We start from the raw sequence: 17263 nt of genomic DNA, 5'->3' as shown, positions 1-17263 counted from the left end.
TAGTTTTTTATAACGCAATTTTCGGTAATTTTCGAAATCATAATAATATAGTCTTCTGCTCTCTTTGAAATTAATATATAGTAGTAGTGAGTGTTATCGATAGATATCGACAAATAAGGAGCTAGAAAAAAAGTGGTTGTTAAGATACCAAATCGCATTTACTATAGTGTTTTGTTGGGCGGTTCGCTTGCATGGGCGGTTCGCTTGTGAAATACGTTAGGAGCTCTGAGTTATGTCAGCAAATAGGCACTTTGGCGGAGTGGTTAACGCGATGCCCTGCTAAGGCATTTCCCTCGGGAGCGTGTGTTCGAATCACACAGGTGTCGATTTTTTTAATCCTTCAATCTTTTTATTATTACTCACTGCCGCAAGGAATCGGAATTTTCTAGTCAATTAATGTGTACGCCATGGCTAGATTCTAGACAATCTGGCTTTCTATACCGAGCAATGCGATTAGTCACGTCAGGGTTGCAATTTTTGTCAACAATTACGCCAACTGTACAAGAGCTTTGACTATTGTCGCCATTGCCTCGGTGTCATATGAGGTAGTATGGTATTCCCCGCGAGACACCTCACCTCCACTCAAGAATTCATGTACCGATTGAAGAGTTATCGAGAGGAGACCAGGAAACAGCTTTTCACAAAGGGTTTCGATGTTAATTGTTTGGAAATTCTCGTGGTCTTCGTGGGAGATTTTGTCCTGTACTAACTCATTACTCCCAGTTAAGATCTCGAGGAAACACTGCATGTCTTGGGCAGCGAACCAAGATAATGTCCTAATATCATCTGGGTTGTAACTGCAGACTTTGATGATTTGGTCTCTAACCTGGAGTGATGTCTATCCGTTGGTATTAAGTCCACCATAGCACCTTAGGAAAAGGGTTCCCATCATCCAATGCTTATCTGATACGCATGAGGATGTCACATCCATGAATTCCTTCATGGAAAGCCTGTAGTCGATATTCCCTTGATATAGCAGCTTCCCATCCAGCTCTCTGATTGCAGGCTGTAGTGGCATGGGCGAATACCTTTGTGGTATAGATACGTACTTCAAATTCAGAATCCCAAGTCATTTCAGGCCGCCCATACAATAGTTTCAGTTGCTGTAAGACGTCACCAGTTTAATATGTTTAATCTGTAATATTTATCTCTCGTTCCTGCTCTCGATATGCTGGCGGATTTATCGGCTGGGCAGGATTCATCACATAGTTGATAAGCGATCCCGAATGATGTGTTTTAGGCTCTTTCGGACACTAAGTCTCAATGCACGCACGAGTTTCTTGCGAAGCTCGCGTTCGCGGGTGGTATGGGCATCTTGTCTGAGCGTCTCCTCGATAGATTCTAATCTCAATTCCTTACCTGGATGGTTATAGAAAACCTCTAGATGTTTAGAGAACCGAGAGAGAAGTGATCGAGCGAAACAAGCTGGAAAGCCTGCACTGCTGGGGCGGAGAAAGACACTTGTGGCGCCTTTGTGACAATTGTTCCCAAGTAGCAAATCAATATTGCCAACTTCGTCGCCCGTAGTGGGGACTTCATGGTGAAAAATGGGATTTATATCAGCAAAAAGCTCGTGTTTTTTTGCCTTATTTCACTCACTCAACGCCAATTTTGTGTCTGATAACGAACTTGATCGGATATAGACTTAGCGTGTGTTAAGTGGAACTTGCGTTTTTGCTTAATGGGTTTGGCGAAAGGCGACCGGCAAACCATCAAATGCGAGCCGTGTAGCGAAAATATGCTTTTGCGAGGCTGTTTCGTTGATTTTGCGATTTGCAAAGCCAAGGAAGAAATGTAGCACCTGCAAGGTTACTAAATCCCACCCACTAGGGTTATAATCGACCCATTCATTTGTCCCCCGCACATCGAACTCTCCCCGTAGTTGCATGCACACGAAAATGGCTCCACCGAAAGGCGAGAAAAGGGCGAGAAGGACTAGTGGGGGCAAGGCATCTTTACAGACTTATCTTCAGAATCTTTATCACTGTGTTCAAGAGATCTCGTTTAACTGACGTAAGTATAAATAGTCGACAACTTCTGCTCGATTTTTATATCGGCACAAATTGTGAGCTGGTTTCTCCCATCGAACAACTTTACATTATTCTCTCCAATTATATCGAGGACACTCGAATCAACATGAGTCAAATCCTCTTCAAGGCTCCAAGAGTGTTCAGCCGTCACTATCAGATCCGGTCTTTATCGACCCAGCTCGGGAAGCTCACAAGCTACCCGACGTCCGTCCTTCCATCACGAGATGAGATTAAGTATGCACAACTTTCTCCTCAGAATCTAGAGGTTGCAATGCGCAGCCTCAATCAGGATGGCCTTGTGGTTATTGAAAATGCTATCCCCCACGATTGCCTCGACAGACTCAATAAAAAGATGATTGAAGATGCCTACTCTCTTCAGTCCAGGAAAGGAGACAGCCCATTCAACTACAATCCCGGAAATATTCAACAAGACGCCCCTCCGGTAAGGGAGTACTTCGAACCCAGTATTTTCATGAGTAAGTCTTCAAAGCCCGAATTACCCCTTCAGTCCACAGCTCCTAACCCTTACCCAGACCCCATCGCAACTCAAATTACCTCGTCGGCGCTGGGACCTCGCCCAAAATGGACATTTTGCTCGGGAAATACTGCAATGCCTCCAACTGCAGAGACCCCTCCGATGTCTCAGCCTGTCCATTCAGACGCAGACTTTGCCCACCCAACTCATCCTTTCGCATACGTCATCAATGTTCCCCTTATCACCATGACCCCGGAGAATGGCTCCACCGAGGTATGGCTGGGAACACACACTGACGCGGGTCTACAAGTTCAAGAAGGGCTACACGGCGAGCGGGCCAGTGGTCGCATCAAGCTTGATGAGCTAGAGAAGCGCCGTCTAGCCCGTCCACCGTGTCAACCCGTTGTGCCAAAGGGCTCTCTGATCGTCAGAGACCTTCGTCTTTGGCATGCTGGAGTTGGGAACCAGACCGAGGACCCTCGAGTCATGTTGGCAATGAGTCAGTTTAAGTTCTTTCTTCCTGATGTTCTCCCCGAAAACATTTCTAACTTCGACAGTTCACTTTGCTTCGTGGTATAGGAATCCTATGAAACTTGAATTTGCGGATGATCTGAAGCCTGTAATTGAGGGTCAGACCGAGCTGGAGGTTCCTGTGGACTGGGTGAGTAGGCCGGAAGCACTTTCGCGCTATCTGAACCGTGGCTTTGGCAATGCATATGACTTCAACCAGTACTCTTGAACCGAATGAAGTTGCTGGTGTTGGTAATTGACCGTGAAGGAAAGGGAGAAAGGATCTCTGATGGATGACTATGAAAGAGGCAGAAGGAGAGAGAGAACCTATCAAATAAGGAAGCCGGTTCCTGACGAACGAGGAGGTGTAGGCCTTAGGTAGCCACACACTCCAATAGCTGCGTGCCGGAGAAAAGATTCAAAAGATTCAGCGAGAGATTCTTTTCATTATCCTCTAACATAAAAAAAGCATCATTGTTTAAACGGTCGTGTTTGAAGGCGAAAGAGCCTCTGCTATATTAGACACCGGCCATCCAGTCACCTTCCCCCACTTTTCCAACTCTTGTGCCATTTCTACCCGCTTCTGGGTATTATGAAGCCAAGGGGAACCTGTAAATAAAGTAATCATAAGAAATATCCCGAGAAGTCATTTGAAAAGACTTACAGAATGCGATTGGGCCAAAAGCATTGACCCAGACTGGTGCCGAGTCGCTTGAAAGGGCCAGGGCACAAATTTCAGTCGCATGGTATTCCAATTTTCGTCGCAGACATTCCATATCATTGATACGTTGGAGAGCTTTCAGTGGTTGAGCTGCAGGCTGGGCCAGCCATAGAATTCCCATGGCGGTATGGTAGTAATGGAGAGTGGAAACTTATGAAGTTAGAAGCTGAAGGGAACATAGGCTGAGTATTCTCACCGTGCCAGCTTCGAAGTGCCCAAATAGATGGAAAGCTACTCTGTTTCCTGAGTCCAGGGGTCTGTATTGTGTCGAACGATGACGGCAGTGATGATTTCCACTTATCAAGATCAGCCTTCATAGCTTCCCATTCGACGGCGGTCAATGCTTGTGAATCGGCTGAAAGACACCGGTTGATAATCTTGCCGAGCAAGAATGTGACGTGATTAGCAAAGTCCGCATCCTCTTTTGGTTCTGGTGGGGCATTCTGATCGGAAAGAGTGATCATTAGACCACGTTGCTCTATGAGAGCGACCGTGATGTCTTCTCGTAGGTAGTTCCAATAGCCTGCGCTGAGTAGGTCTGCTGTGAGATGAATATGCCGACTTGCCAGTAGTGAATAGCATCCTTGCAAGTGGCTTTGAGAGCTAACGTTCTCTGAAGATGTTTTCGAGCTGTTAGCGACTGTCTTTCCCAGGGAAAGCTTTAGGAGCCAGGAATATCGATAAACTACTGACGTGTGATAATCTCATGAGATCGCAAAAGGCAAATGGCGGCAAGTGTTTCACCAAGAGGGATGGTATCAAAATTCTTGGTGAGGGAGATCAATCTCCGCACACTATCATAATGGTAGAATTCAGCCATCTCAAGATACCCGACTTCGGCAAGGGTGCGATGTTGGTTGGCAGCAGCAAAGGCGAGAATGGCGCTGAGCAATAGTGGATTATATCGAGCCCTGACAGGAACGACATCCTTGAAATGGCGCTTGCTGTCGTTAAGATCATACCATGCGGCCAGGGTTGCTATATAGTGACGGAATAACCTGACAACTCTTTGGTCCTGTAAGGCATATTCAGGATGTTCCGTGGAGGGATATTCGGTTTCATGGCGAGCAGATGAGCGCAAAGGGCCCGGTTGATAGACTGGAACTCCCGGCGCTGTTATCGTGTCTTCTTCTTGAATCCAATGACAGTTACGCGCAATGCGTTGACATGGTGAACATTTGGGTCGTTTTCCGTCGCCTTCCGTTATATCATAATGAGCCCGCGGTTAGTGAGTGGTGGTTTTCTAAGGTTCGACATATGCAGGACTAACATTTGACCCGTCGTGACCTGCATGTTTGGCTGAGGAGTCGTGAATTAGTAATCGATTGCGAGCCTCCTGAGCAATTCGTAGCGACGAAAATGACATGGGGGTTGAAAGGTGAACTATAATTACGGAACGAGTCGACTGACTAACCAGCCTAGAGATGAAATAAACCCCTACATTAATTTCAGATATCCAAAGCCGTTCCACCAGGTATAGACTTACGATTGCGTTCAAGTGGCCTCGGCATTTACGTTTCGCGAGGCCTGGGAACACTTGATTCCTCTTGAAAGATATGTGTGGGGAATAGTACTTTCGGCTCTTAGTTCCTAAGGCGGGGGCTTGTAAAGCATTATGTTTTGCGAGCTTCGCTTTTGCCCTTCCCACCCCACTTTATTACCCCGTGATCGCTTGTCCATGTTGTATGGTCTTGGCTATGACATCATCTCGTGCTTTACGGCATGTACACGGTAGTGCTTTAGGTAGATGGAAGTTTACTGGTACGGGAACCAAGTTGACTAATCTGAGCGAGTTAAAGAACAAATAGGGAGAGGCGAATAGCGAAAGGCGAGATATCGCAAGATCGACTTTTAAAATGGCATCCTGCAGGACGCTATGCCTCCTTTGTTTGGTCTACCACAGATTGTTGGCCTTGGCCGTGATTTGATTGGGCACAGCCTCCTAGGCTAGTGGATATGACCAAGGTTGTAGAAGAATCAATCGGAACAGATGTCTTGAAACGAATTCGATCCCTGTTGTATCGAATAAACTTTCTCAGGAACAATACTAAAATAGTATGTCTACTAGCATAAGGTCAAATAAGACCGAGGACATATTGAAGGCTCCAGGAGATCCTCTTGGCCACAATTCAGCTTGTTCCTGGGGGGATTAACTCCAGCTCCCAGAGGCTTCATAGTTCGCAGAGGATATGGTGCAGATCCTGGACGCGAAACATGGGCTGCACAACCAAGCACTCACGTAAGTGCTGCAACAAGCTATGGCTTCCAATCTTAGCAAAATGTGCACTTTATTTTATCCATTACGCTGTCGCAGCCACAGTCCTTATAATACAGGCAAATGACAAGGAAAAGTGAACGAGATTAGAAACAGTCGACCCCGCAGCTCGTCTATGTATGCGCCTGCAGTGGTACGGTATTTTTTTACCGTCCACCTCGAAGCTCGTGGAAGTTTGACTCCTTAGATGTGCTTTTGCTGCTCAGCTGGCAGCTCAAAGTTTGCACGGGTCCGGCGGGGAACGAGATAGCATATTCTTCAGGTTTAACAGTGGATATTGAAGTCAGCTGTCCAATTTCTCCCCCTTCGTATCCGCAGCCAAAGATCAAATACCGCTTTACGGCGACGTCGAATTTCACTAGCACTCACAGGACGACCCCAGGCCTGTGAAACTGCGCTGCGTATCAATTGCCGAAATTTCCTTTGATAGTCTGTGTTTCGCGTGACAAGACATGATTCGATCGCTTGTATCATAATCTCGCCGGCGTTGAGAATGTCCTCATCGCACTTATCTTGCAGACGCTCCACAATTAACAGTACCGGAAAGCTCCCTTGAAGCAGCTGAATGCCAAAGAAATAGGGCATAAAGCTGATATTTGGGTCAAGCTGTAATATTTGCCGCAACCAAAAAGCAGCATCTAATGAGTGTGAGATTGTGGATGTGAATGCTGGAGAAGTCCAAAGCTCCTTGTCTTCCAATAAGAATTGCCAATCCCACTTGCCCACTAGTGAGATGTAGAGAACTTGGACTAGGTATGACGAGTAAGCAACAACCGTTTGTGTTTGCCAAGAGTGATCATGGACTAGCAGCCTGTTGGCAAGTTGGTCTGACACTGTTGGGTCGACGGTTGAAGACGTTGTAGATGCTATGAAAGCGGACAAACTGGTCTGATAGATCTCGAGATGGCGTAGTACTTCGGCCTCTTTAACTTCGTAAGCCTCGTTATCGTGCAGTCGCAGAGGATTGAGCCCCATCACCTCTCCGGTGATCGTCATAAGTGGAAGGAAAAATCCAAAAATGGAGGAGTCGCGACAGCGAAAATCGGGGAAGACCTGTAGTTCGTTCTGGTGAGGGCTATGCGGATGGAAACCGTTGCTGTGAACAATACCGCCCTGCCAGGAGGTTTCATCCAATGGAAGTAGCAGATTCTCACATTCTGCATCAAGCAAATCCGGCGGACGATTGTGATGCAATGCAATATGGCGATCAATGATGTAAAGCAGCCACCATGCTCGTCTTCGCTCTTCGCGGTGCTCCTCCGTTAAGACAGGGTAGCCTTGATCATGAATTTCCTCACATACGCAATTGGGACTTGACTGTGTCCCGTCAGAATGGAAAAAGTCCGGTTTGTTTGGCCAGTCTGATAGCCCATCTTCAGAGAATTGGGGCGAAGTATTGCTTTGCTTATCAAAGTCTCGCGTAAATTTCTCTTCCTGATTTAGTTTGAGCCGGCGGGCTAAACCAAAGGCCGCCTTCCACCTAAGAAGGAATCAGGAAATCGGCCATGAGAGGTAGATAGAGCTTAACTTACCATCTCATGCTTTCGGCGTTATGTTCGGTAGAGATAATCGAGGCAATATGGATGCAAGTGATCACCTTGTCTAATTGAGTAATATGTTCCACTAATGAGGGCTCCTGATTCTTGGTAGATATATTGTCTGAAAATTGCAATAATGTTCTCGTCAAATCGCCAAGGAACTGGCAAATATTGCGTTGTTGTGAGGGTGCGATAGATAAAGAGGCTCGATGATCAATAGCAGCCATCCAAAGCATACTTGTCAAAAGTGCAGGGTTTCTGACCCGGAATTTATCGGTCAAGAAGGAGGCCTTGCGCAAGATATTTGGAAATGGACTAATGAAATATAGCTCGAGCAACTGGCAGACAAATTGTGGAGGGAGGTCTGTTTCCAAAAAAGGCATCACTGTGTCTAACACTGGGTATTTCATCGAGGGCCGTGAAGTTGGTTTATCTTCTGCGACGAGGTGATTCGTTACTGGTTGGCATAGTGTCGGTGGATGAGGCCCCTGGCTCGGAGTGTGAGGATCTATGTCGATCGGACTCCATATGTTCGGCAGTGGTGGCAGAGGCCCATCGTCTTCTCCGCTCAACTCAGGTGAATCCTTCAAAAAATCAGTCGTTGGTAGGCATTCCCCCGTGACATCCAGCCCTAATCCTGCCGGTAGCTGTAAAATCGCTGTCATGGAGCCATAGTCTTCCATGCACAAAGCCAAGCGAGCATCGATTTTGTCGGTTCTGGGCGACGACGGTTGTGTGATTGATTCCAGGATAGTGGAATCCATGGGTGACACAGTCGGCTGTGACACAGAACTACAGCTTTCATCGGTCTGTCTTCCTTTTATATGGCTTCGCGGTGCGTCTATTCCGTATGCCTTGTTTGAGTTGGCTAGCTTGGAGCGTGCCATTTGACTTCTTTTCCGTAGCTTGCGTGTAATGTCACAGTTTATGGCCTTGCGCAGGCAGCGCGAGCACGGAAACGGGGATGCTAGATCGCATCTCACACGGCGGATGTGGCACGCGTTACAGGCGACTTGATTTCGTCGCCATCTTGGGTTGCTGTTCGGGGGTCCAACCGGCACAGGGACTGGGAATAATGGAAAGTTCGTTAACTGGAAGTCGTTTTCAGGATACATTGGCATGCTTCATGATGCAGTTGATCATGAGTGACGGTTGCTGAAAATACTTTTGCCCATTGGTTTTTTGGAGTGTTAGATTACTCGTAGGGGAACTGGACACTACCTGTCAGTAACCTTCCCCACATTTCTTTGTCATTCTTCTTCTGTTGTGGCCGTCTTGTTTGGGAAGAAAAATGGCTGCATGGACTGGCGGGACTTAATTACCCGTTCGACTCCCTTTTGAGTAAACCTTTCCGCGAAGTATATTCCGACCCGTCATGATGTCTCTCCGGTCCAGCCGAAATGATGATTGGCCCCAAATTTAGTTTGGCGCTAGTCCCTTTTGCTTTTGCTAGTGACAGAAAACTGACGTACGAACAATGTATGGTATAGATGACCAATGTTGAAGACTCACTAACTAAATTGACAAAATCCGCTTTTTCAACAATCTGTGCGGACCATAATGACTAACTGTAATATGCACTTTTGTATGGTATGCTCGGTACCCAATGTCACATGATGTTTCCGGTATATTACCTGGTTTCTACCATGTATTCGGACTTGGTATTCGACAGCTAGTTCCAGATCTTCATACAAAATAGCCATGAAGGTCGTCTTCGCTCGCTAATTGTGTCTCTGAAGAGATGGGCAAAATTGGCATCCGAGAACCCCTCATCCTGGTCAATACAGCCAAAGGGTGCATTAACCACATGAATGCGACTTCGGAACCGAATCCAATTAGTGTAGGTAAGGCGCAATATCGTGAGTTGGAAAACCTCCGCCAAGTTACTACCTAGAAAAACGATTCTTGCCACATTTGAACACTGTACCCCGTCTCCACCCTGTCTCAATCTGGGGTCGGAACAATATGAGGACGGGAGCATAAGGTTCCTGGGGTATTAAGCGCGGTTACGTGGAAGACTGAGGCATATAAAGCTGATTATAAGTAGGCTTCCAACAACCGCTCTCACAAGAAGTAAGCTCGCACTGTCCCATTGGTGGATTTTAGTCTTTTGTTATTACTCATTCTGTCACATCTCTTTATTGATAATGACGGCCTCTACACGGACACCATATTTCAGGCTTACGGGAAGATGGCTTACTTTTTGGCTAAGGGTGGGTTGGCTACGTTTTCATACCTGGTCCTAGTCGGAGGAATGCCAATAAAAGTAACATCTCAGGTAGCATGTGCCGCTGATATGATGTTATTTGGATGCCACTAGGGTGTATTTAGTATGTTGCCTTCCCCTTTCCACCTTTATACTAAGCGCCCTGGATGTCAAATGGTCTATTTCTCTGGGTGGTGTCGTGGTTATCCGTGACTTCTTAGAAGCCTATGATCTCATCGGCCCTACTAAAACCACAGTCCGCCTCTACCGTTGTTACTTATAGTATCGGTTGTTTCTTTAGAGCCATACTTACCTTTACAATAGGCGAGCGACTGGGCTGCAAAAAGTCTATTATTTAGGGTACTGTGATCATCGTAGCCGGTACTATTCTTTAGGCATCATCTTATAGCCTACCCTAAATGTTTATTGGTCGAATTGTGCTAGGGTAAGTGGGTCTTATACTCAACCACTATATATCATCCTAATATATCTTGACTCAGGAACGGAATCAACGCTGTAACAGCCCCTATTTGGTAAACGGAACCGGTATAGACGAAATGGGGAGGAAAACTGGCTATACTGAATCTTGGGCTGAATGTCGGCGGGTACTGTATTGCCAATTGGATAAACTATAGACTCTCCTTCGGCGGGGACGCTATTGTATAGCGTATATTGATCGATCGTTCTACCGCTTATCTGTATCGCTATCTTACTCATCACCATCCCTTAGCTTACGGAATCCCTAAGATATAATACTAAATCCTTTTCCTGCAGATATTAAATATAGTTTTGATAAGGACCTAGATAGCTTATAGTACAAGCTCGCCAAGATAGGCGATCGAAGTACTTACGTATATCGAGGCTATAGTTATCTATTAACGTATTAACGATCTAGTTATTATAACCTAGCTTGACAAGATCAAATTCAGTATCGCATATAAGAAGGAAAATGCCATCCGATACCGCGATCTTCTGCTTCGAAGTAAAACTAATAATATAAAAACTCTTCACGAGTTGCTTCTTAGTGTCGTCACACAGGCTATGCAACAGCTCCAAGGTGATTTTCTAGTCTAAACAGCCTTATCTTGTTTTAACGTCTTCACATACTGGTATAAATGCTGCATCAAAGGCATCTGCATCATGAGTTAATATCTCCCGCTAGTCCTCATGAACTCGGTCGGACTTTCAGATGAGATGGCCCGACTGCTGACGGCCTGTAATACGGCTTCATATTTTACCCGTCTCTCTCCATATTTACCTTTATCTTCAGCCTCTTTCAGTATAAAATAAATACCTTACGTACGTGCATAGTAATAAATACTAGCGCCGTTTATGTATTTAATGGCGTACCGGTTACATTACCAGTGTACGGGGGAATAGCAGATAGCGGCACGAACCGACGCTATGACCAGAGCGACTCCAGGGTGATCGAGTCCACTCTAATAAAGCTTAAAAATCTTGGAATATGAGATGAAAGTAGTGTGAAAAGTGGGATGGGATTTCCCTCATGATGCAAGGGTTGAAAAACCATCGTGAACGCCATTCTATCTTGAGGTTGCGGCTAAAACCCCCATCTACCACCAGTCGGGGTTCCCGACGGGAACCCGGATAACGAGATCTCGCAATTTCCATTACGAATTCTGATTGCACAATCCACATCTTAGGTCTAGAATGGCTATCGCAAGATGTCAGGTGGTTTAAGCTAGAAAGCCCCGTGGATGTGTTACTGCAATCAATAGCAACCCCCTGCTGGCTTTTCTAACTGCCCGAACTCCCACTCTTACCACTCAGAGTTTCTTTCCATCTGACAACCCAGCTGAGACGTCACTTTAACGCGACACGCAAATATGGGTTCTGTGTTTGAGGCATCTCCCACATTCTCGATTGAGAGCGAACGTCTCCAAATCTCCTACTTCCTACCCGACTCCCCAGAGCACTGTCTTTTCCTTGTCGAACTATGGAACAGCGAGGAATTTATGAAAACATGCGGCCGCACCGGCATTGATACCGCAGAGAAGGCCTCTAATTTCATTCGCAACCGCGTCCACACCGACTATGCCCGAAACCATTATGGCATGTTTCTAGTCTCGCTAAAGCCGCATGAGCACGCATCTTTAGCAGAAAGTACTCCTATCGGCTCTGTCTCATTGATGAGAGGCGAGCCACCGAATGCTTACCTGGCGCCCGATATTGGATATGCGTTTTTGACCAAGGAAACTGGAAAGGGATATGCCACCGAAGCCGCACTTGCGTTGTTGGCGTATGCGAAGAAGGAACTCGGAGTAGATTCCGTGTTTGGATTCTGTGGAACGGGCGATACGTACAGCGCGAGGGTGTTGGAGAAGATTGGGCTAGAGTTTCGAGGACCAAAGAAACTGAAAGTTTTCGGAGGCAGGGAAAGTGCTGTTTATGCACTCCCTATAATGAGCCAGGATCTGACCGTGTACGGCTTGGATGATTAAGGAAACTAATTACCTGCTTCTTTGGGGACTCATACTCTACGACCGATCTCAGTGAGTGATATCGGCGACCACCTTTTCTCCTGGCATGCTATCGGATCAGATAGTATCCAAGGGGTTCTCGCGCGTTTCGGTTGTTGTCCTTTCTCCGGTCTTTTTGGAATTCTACTGATAATAAAGGTCTCCAGAGAATCTGTAGATACGTGAAGAGAAAAAAGGACCTACATAATCTACAGTGGGTATAGAACATAAGCTAACCGGGGAGGAAATACAGAGGCCACACAATTTCTCATAAATATCTATGTACATAAGCACCACAAAAGAAAGCAGATACAGGTCATATATCCACTGCATCAAAGATAAAACCTGAAAGCAAATTTGCCCATCTAGGTAATTTGATGCGTGTCTTCGAGTCCATCAGATCGTTGCGCAGCATAAGCCCAAATTGTAGCCTCAATCCTCGCGCGCTGTTCTATCTCCACACTTGAAGTATTATCCCCAAAGACAGAGTCCATTTCCTCCAAAGTTTTCCCATTGGTCTCCGGAACAAAGAGCCATGTCCAAACAAACGACAGGGCACAAAACACACAGAAGAACGCGTACGTCCCATACCCAGTGTTTTGCACAAGCGGCGGAGTAATAAGCCCAATGATGAAGTTGTTAAGCCAGTTCGACATCGTGGAATATGCCATACCTTTAGCACGCAGCGAGGAAGGGAAAATCTCAGCCGGCATGGCCCAAGGGATGGGACCCCAAGTGGCTCCGTAGGTGAGCATGAAGAAGCACAAGAAAGCGACGCAAACCCAGCCCTCTGTTGAATGCGCTGGCCAATTTGATTGGTATTGGCTCATCAGAACAGCGATGATAAGATGCGCAAGGATCATGCAGCTAGCACCACCAAAGAGCAAAGGCCTACGACCAAATTTATCCATTCCCCATAGTGACCAGAAACAGGCTAGCATCTGGCAGATGTTGATGACACCGGACATGTGGAGTTGCATCTCGTAGTTTAGACCCATTCCTGCGAATAGACTGGGTGAGTAGTAGATGAGAGCGTTGACGCCGCCGAATTCTGCGAGAAGGATACGACTTAGCCCATTTAAGGAGAAATAGAAAGGGAAAGCGGTGGTTCCACCATGACAGACAGACACTCACGTTGGAAAAACATCAGTCCAATACCGACATGCGTACGCTTCCAACACCCTTTGCGGAAACAGTCCAGGTAGCTCCAGGCATGAAGCATAGCACGGCTGGTGTAACTTCCATCCTGGCACTTTGGGTGTCTCACGATGCTCACTTCATTACAATAAGCCACCTCAGAGCGAATCTCAACCCACTCTCGGATGACACGCTCGTCAGTAGGGTCGACACCGCGCAGCTTGCAGAGAACCTGGAGTGCTTCTTCATCTCGGCCTCGGCCAGCGAGCCAACGAGGTGAATATGGGAGGAATGGAATACCGACCCCGAGAAAAACGGCAGGAATCATCTATCCATGTAGTTAGGAAAGGACAAATCGGGGGGAACGGGAAGGCACACCTGAATAAGGAAGGGAAGGCGCCACGACCATTCACCCGGAATGTATCTTGTACCGTAGGTGATATAGAAAGCAATCACAATGGCAGTGACAATAGTAAGCTCCTGCAGAACAAGTAGAGTACCACGAATCTCCGGCGGCGCGATCTCAGAAATATAAAGCGGTGCTACCATGGCCAGCATGCCGACACCGATGCCTCCGACAAACCGGGCACCTACAAGCATTTCGAAAGTCATAGCCCCAGTCTGCAGGGCGGCACCAAAGAGGAATATTATCACCGCGACCATGATAGACCACTTTCGAGAGATTTTGTCGGCAATCCATCCCTGGTTCATTGCTCCAATGAACGCCCCTAGCTCGATCATGGCAGTGAGGATTCCTTTCTGGAATCCTGCACCGGGTGCGTCGGGGCTAACCTCAGGAAATCGCTCAAGAAACTGGTCCATTGTGAGGGTTATGGAGACGACACCTTGGTCGTAGCCGAACATTGCCCCGCCCAGTGTTGCGAAGGCGGCACATGCTGCTACATACTTATTCGTGAGGATACCCTTCAGGCCTGTTCCATGGGAGGATGAATTAGTATGTGATGAGTGTAGAGAAAGGTGGAGGAGGTAATACCAGATTCGCCATATGGTTGTCTTGCTGATCCAGGGACCGGTATGAAAACAGAAGGATCCGATTTTATATTAGATTCAAAATGTTCGCTCTCTGGGGATTCTTTCTTATCCGCCATGGTCTTCCTCGAAGCCCGGTAGCTAAGAAGCAATGGCAATATGTAAAATGGATAATAATAATCCAATTGAGAAAACAACGACTGAGGATATCTTTCAAATATAAGCAAAAGTGTGGAATGTAAACTTTGCTCCATGCAACATCTACACCAACCAGAGTCAACGCAATTACCCTAACCGGTTTCCCCCATTTTACACCGTACGTACTATGAAGTGGAAATTTAAGCGTTCGGACTTGACGCCATGACCGGGAGCGAACGCGGGGAAGACCCGCTAAGTCATGGCCTTCAAGGTTGCCCAATTCGCGGGGCCCCGGAATCTCACCGAATCGGACACCATTTTCCGGTTCGGAGATTATTTTCCTTCGACAGCCGGCTGAAGACACACCTTATAGTGGCATCGGCGAGCAAAGCAACGGAATGTCATAACCAACTAGTTCGGGATCTGCGTGTGTGACTATGGGTTTTCAATCCTGCAATAAAATGGCGAAAGGAAACCAAAAAAAGACCTCTAAAACACTTCCGAAATGCTTCTCAATATAATGTCTCTAAGATCAGATTAATAACATAGAATAAATAGAGAATTGAAGGAGAAGTGGAGGGCGAGGCGGGGAATTAGTATGCTAAACCAATCAAATGTCCGTTGTCGGATGTGCCGACGAATCCCGACTCTTTTTGTATAGCCAACCACTTAGGTTGCCAATACTGTAAGGCGTATTCTAGGGGCATTCCCGGGCTAGTCTCACTTGTCCGATAAGACGTCAAATCTCACACCTCCCGCAGGGTTGGACAAGAATTATTTGTGGCCCATGACGTCCTCTCCCCACTCCAAGAGCCTCCCTACTCCCCTTCGTCAAACATTTGACCATGGATTTATCTCTATCCCGCCAGAATAATATTCTGTATACTTAGGAGTCATTGTCAAGGTACAAAGTTGGAGGATATCACCCAGTCACTTTCAGGGATTACTTTTAAGAATGATCGCTACGAAATCCATCAGAAGTTGGGATATGGGGGTTTTCGAGGGACAAGGTCTCAGGTCATAAACCGAACCATTTTTGCCAAGCAACAACTAACATGATACCAGCCAAAATCAGTGGGTCTCGTTGAAGATCACGACCGCAAATTGGCCAAAATCGCGCGAGCTGCAAAACCGAAGACTTCTCGAAAGGCATTCTGGTGTAAATCTTTCCTCTCAATATATTGTTCAGCTACTTGATGACTTTACCCAATATGGCCCTAACGGAGCCCACCAATGTCTTATATTCGGATTGCTTGGTCCTACAGTTGATATGGTCCTCGCAGGTTATTCCGAGGGCAAAGATAAGCTCGAGCCAGAAGAAATACTTCGAATGTCTACGCAACTCCTGAGAGCTATTGAGCTTGTTGATGGTGCCAGCATGTACCATGGGAGCAATAGCATTCTTTCCTTTGTTTTTTTGCTGTCCGACGCAATAGTACTAACTTCAACTCAGATATAAGCGACCGGAATGACGTATTTACTTGCAATAAACTGTTGAACTCACCCGAGAAAGAGCTTTCCAATGTTCTTGGGTTCCTAGAAATCGAGCCGCTGGCCCACAATGATGGTACGCCTTCAGACAACGGATTGCCAACCCAGCTGGTCAAGGCAGCATAATGGGTCTACTGAATATACGAGGACGAGGAAGATATCTGGGCTTCTTGGTTTTGAAAAGAGTTTCCTCGGAGAGCAGCCTGAGAAGCTGGCTCAGCCCAGTAATTTGCGGCTAACTTGAGACAATTTTCACGAACTGCTTTGATTATCACCTTGATTTATGGCGTGCTGGTTGCATGGCATGTCAATATTACTTTCTTTTATTTTCTTGCAGCGCAAATACTAATACTGGGATGAACTGTAGATCTACGCTTTCTTGTTCATGATCTATCCTTTCTGGCATTTTAGCGAGGACGAATACCCAATTTCCCAAGTCATTGGTTGCGTGGAGAGACTGCTAGTCAAATGGGAGTCTTACTGGAAAGAATTGTAGATGAAAAAATTGTAGATGAGATCAAGCGGTGATCTGGAGATAAAGGAAGGTAAGTGGTTCGATATATCAAAGTACATGATCTTTCATGCTAATTCCACTCAAAGACTATGGAATCTCCAAGTTTGAACGCAATTTTGCAGAAAATGTGCATGTATTCTACGAATGCATTTCAAACAATGTTTGCCACAAAATCGAAAAGATCTTGCATAGCAATATAATTCTACCTCGGAAGATAAATATTTCCAGGGCTCCCGGGGGCCTATTATACCAATTACTAATCCACCTCGGGGCCATCGGCGGCCTGATCCCGAGGTAAGTCAGCGCTGATCCCGAGACCCACCTAAGATCCGGGCTGCCTTGAAGCTCGGGACTGCGGCACTCTATTACCGCCACTTCACTTTCTCTACTGAATTTTGACCTGAGTCACCAGATTTTCATTACTTTCACTAGATGATTACCCTATTCCTGCCTAGGTGTATAATAAGTCATAAAGTGAACTAAACAAGTCAGACGGATCAAGTAAAGAGTGATAGCGCAGAGTACTTACAGTGAAGTATTAAGTGCTCCGGCATTAAAAAATAAACTATCTCAAATTAGGATTAAAATTTTAATTAAGCAAAACAATGATTCCATATAAACTAATAGGTATAAAATAAGAACATACTCACTCATATTAGAAATAGTATTGCAGGCAGAATCCGAACTGGCGGCAGTAGACTGCCGTATTAAGGTTTGGGCCCTTCTGACATCATCAAGTAAAGCTGCTCCGGTGATCA

The 17263-nt window shown here is 46.2% G+C and overlaps 9 protein-coding genes across 9 annotated transcripts; 5 read left to right on the top strand and 4 right to left on the bottom strand.

Annotated features, from left to right (window-relative positions):
* Positions 1 to 487: 487 nt before the first annotated feature.
* On the bottom strand, positions 488 to 1018 carry N7537_010287 (uncharacterized protein; the record flags this gene model as incomplete). Its single annotated transcript, XM_056901341.1, has 2 exons — positions 488 to 821; positions 870 to 1018. The coding sequence occupies 2 exons, from the start codon at positions 1016 to 1018 to the stop codon at positions 488 to 490; spliced, it is 483 nt and encodes a 160-aa protein (XP_056750009.1).
* Positions 1019 to 2136: 1118 nt separating this feature from the next.
* On the top strand, positions 2137 to 3244 carry N7537_010286 (uncharacterized protein; the record flags this gene model as incomplete). Its single annotated transcript, XM_056901340.1, has 3 exons — positions 2137 to 2506; positions 2564 to 3004; positions 3063 to 3244. The coding sequence occupies 3 exons, from the start codon at positions 2137 to 2139 to the stop codon at positions 3242 to 3244; spliced, it is 993 nt and encodes a 330-aa protein (XP_056750008.1).
* Positions 3245 to 3493: 249 nt separating this feature from the next.
* Positions 3494 to 5118, bottom strand: N7537_010285 (Zn(II)2Cys6 transcription factor; the record flags this gene model as incomplete). Its single annotated transcript, XM_056901339.1, has 5 exons — positions 3494 to 3624; positions 3680 to 3886; positions 3933 to 4376; positions 4430 to 4933; positions 5007 to 5118. Coding segments are annotated over 5 exons (1398 nt in total), but the record flags the coding sequence as incomplete, so codon positions are not given.
* A 1157-nt stretch (positions 5119 to 6275) lies between these two features.
* On the bottom strand, positions 6276 to 8670 carry N7537_010284 (uncharacterized protein; the record flags this gene model as incomplete). Its single annotated transcript, XM_056901338.1, has 2 exons — positions 6276 to 7491; positions 7544 to 8670. 2 exons carry the CDS (start codon positions 8668 to 8670, stop codon positions 6276 to 6278), a joined length of 2343 nt encoding a protein of 780 aa, XP_056750006.1.
* Positions 8671 to 9740: 1070 nt separating this feature from the next.
* N7537_010283 (uncharacterized protein) lies at positions 9741 to 10038 on the top strand (the record flags this gene model as incomplete). Its single annotated transcript, XM_056901337.1, has 2 exons — positions 9741 to 9850; positions 9915 to 10038. The coding sequence occupies 2 exons, from the start codon at positions 9741 to 9743 to the stop codon at positions 10036 to 10038; spliced, it is 234 nt and encodes a 77-aa protein (XP_056750005.1).
* Positions 10039 to 10174: 136 nt separating this feature from the next.
* N7537_010282 (uncharacterized protein) lies at positions 10175 to 10904 on the top strand (the record flags this gene model as incomplete). The annotated part of the gene is made up of 6 exons (XM_056901336.1): positions 10175 to 10200; positions 10256 to 10271; positions 10308 to 10415; positions 10571 to 10606; positions 10665 to 10812; positions 10834 to 10904. 6 exons carry the CDS (start codon positions 10175 to 10177, stop codon positions 10902 to 10904), a joined length of 405 nt encoding a protein of 134 aa, XP_056750004.1.
* A 698-nt stretch (positions 10905 to 11602) lies between these two features.
* N7537_010281 (GNAT family N-acetyltransferase) lies at positions 11603 to 12217 on the top strand (the record flags this gene model as incomplete). Its single annotated transcript, XM_056901335.1, has 1 exon — positions 11603 to 12217. One exon carries the CDS (start codon positions 11603 to 11605, stop codon positions 12215 to 12217), a length of 615 nt encoding a protein of 204 aa, XP_056750003.1.
* A 383-nt stretch (positions 12218 to 12600) lies between these two features.
* On the bottom strand, positions 12601 to 14481 carry N7537_010280 (sugar porter family MFS transporter; the record flags this gene model as incomplete). Its single annotated transcript, XM_056901334.1, has 4 exons — positions 12601 to 13286; positions 13370 to 13700; positions 13751 to 14304; positions 14367 to 14481. 4 exons carry the CDS (start codon positions 14479 to 14481, stop codon positions 12601 to 12603), a joined length of 1686 nt encoding a protein of 561 aa, XP_056750002.1.
* Positions 14482 to 15455: 974 nt separating this feature from the next.
* N7537_010279 (uncharacterized protein) lies at positions 15456 to 16117 on the top strand (the record flags this gene model as incomplete). The annotated part of the gene is made up of 3 exons (XM_056901333.1): positions 15456 to 15517; positions 15566 to 15870; positions 15954 to 16117. The coding sequence occupies 3 exons, from the start codon at positions 15456 to 15458 to the stop codon at positions 16115 to 16117; spliced, it is 531 nt and encodes a 176-aa protein (XP_056750001.1).
* Between the last annotated feature and the right edge of the window lie 1146 nt (positions 16118 to 17263).

Source organism: Penicillium hordei (genome assembly GCF_028827395.1).
Source record: "Penicillium hordei strain IBT 12815 chromosome Unknown utg000005l_segment0_segment0, whole genome shotgun sequence".
Lineage (NCBI taxonomy): Eukaryota > Fungi > Ascomycota > Eurotiomycetes > Eurotiales > Aspergillaceae > Penicillium > Penicillium hordei.
This window is presented reverse-complemented; position numbering and strand designations above follow the sequence as displayed.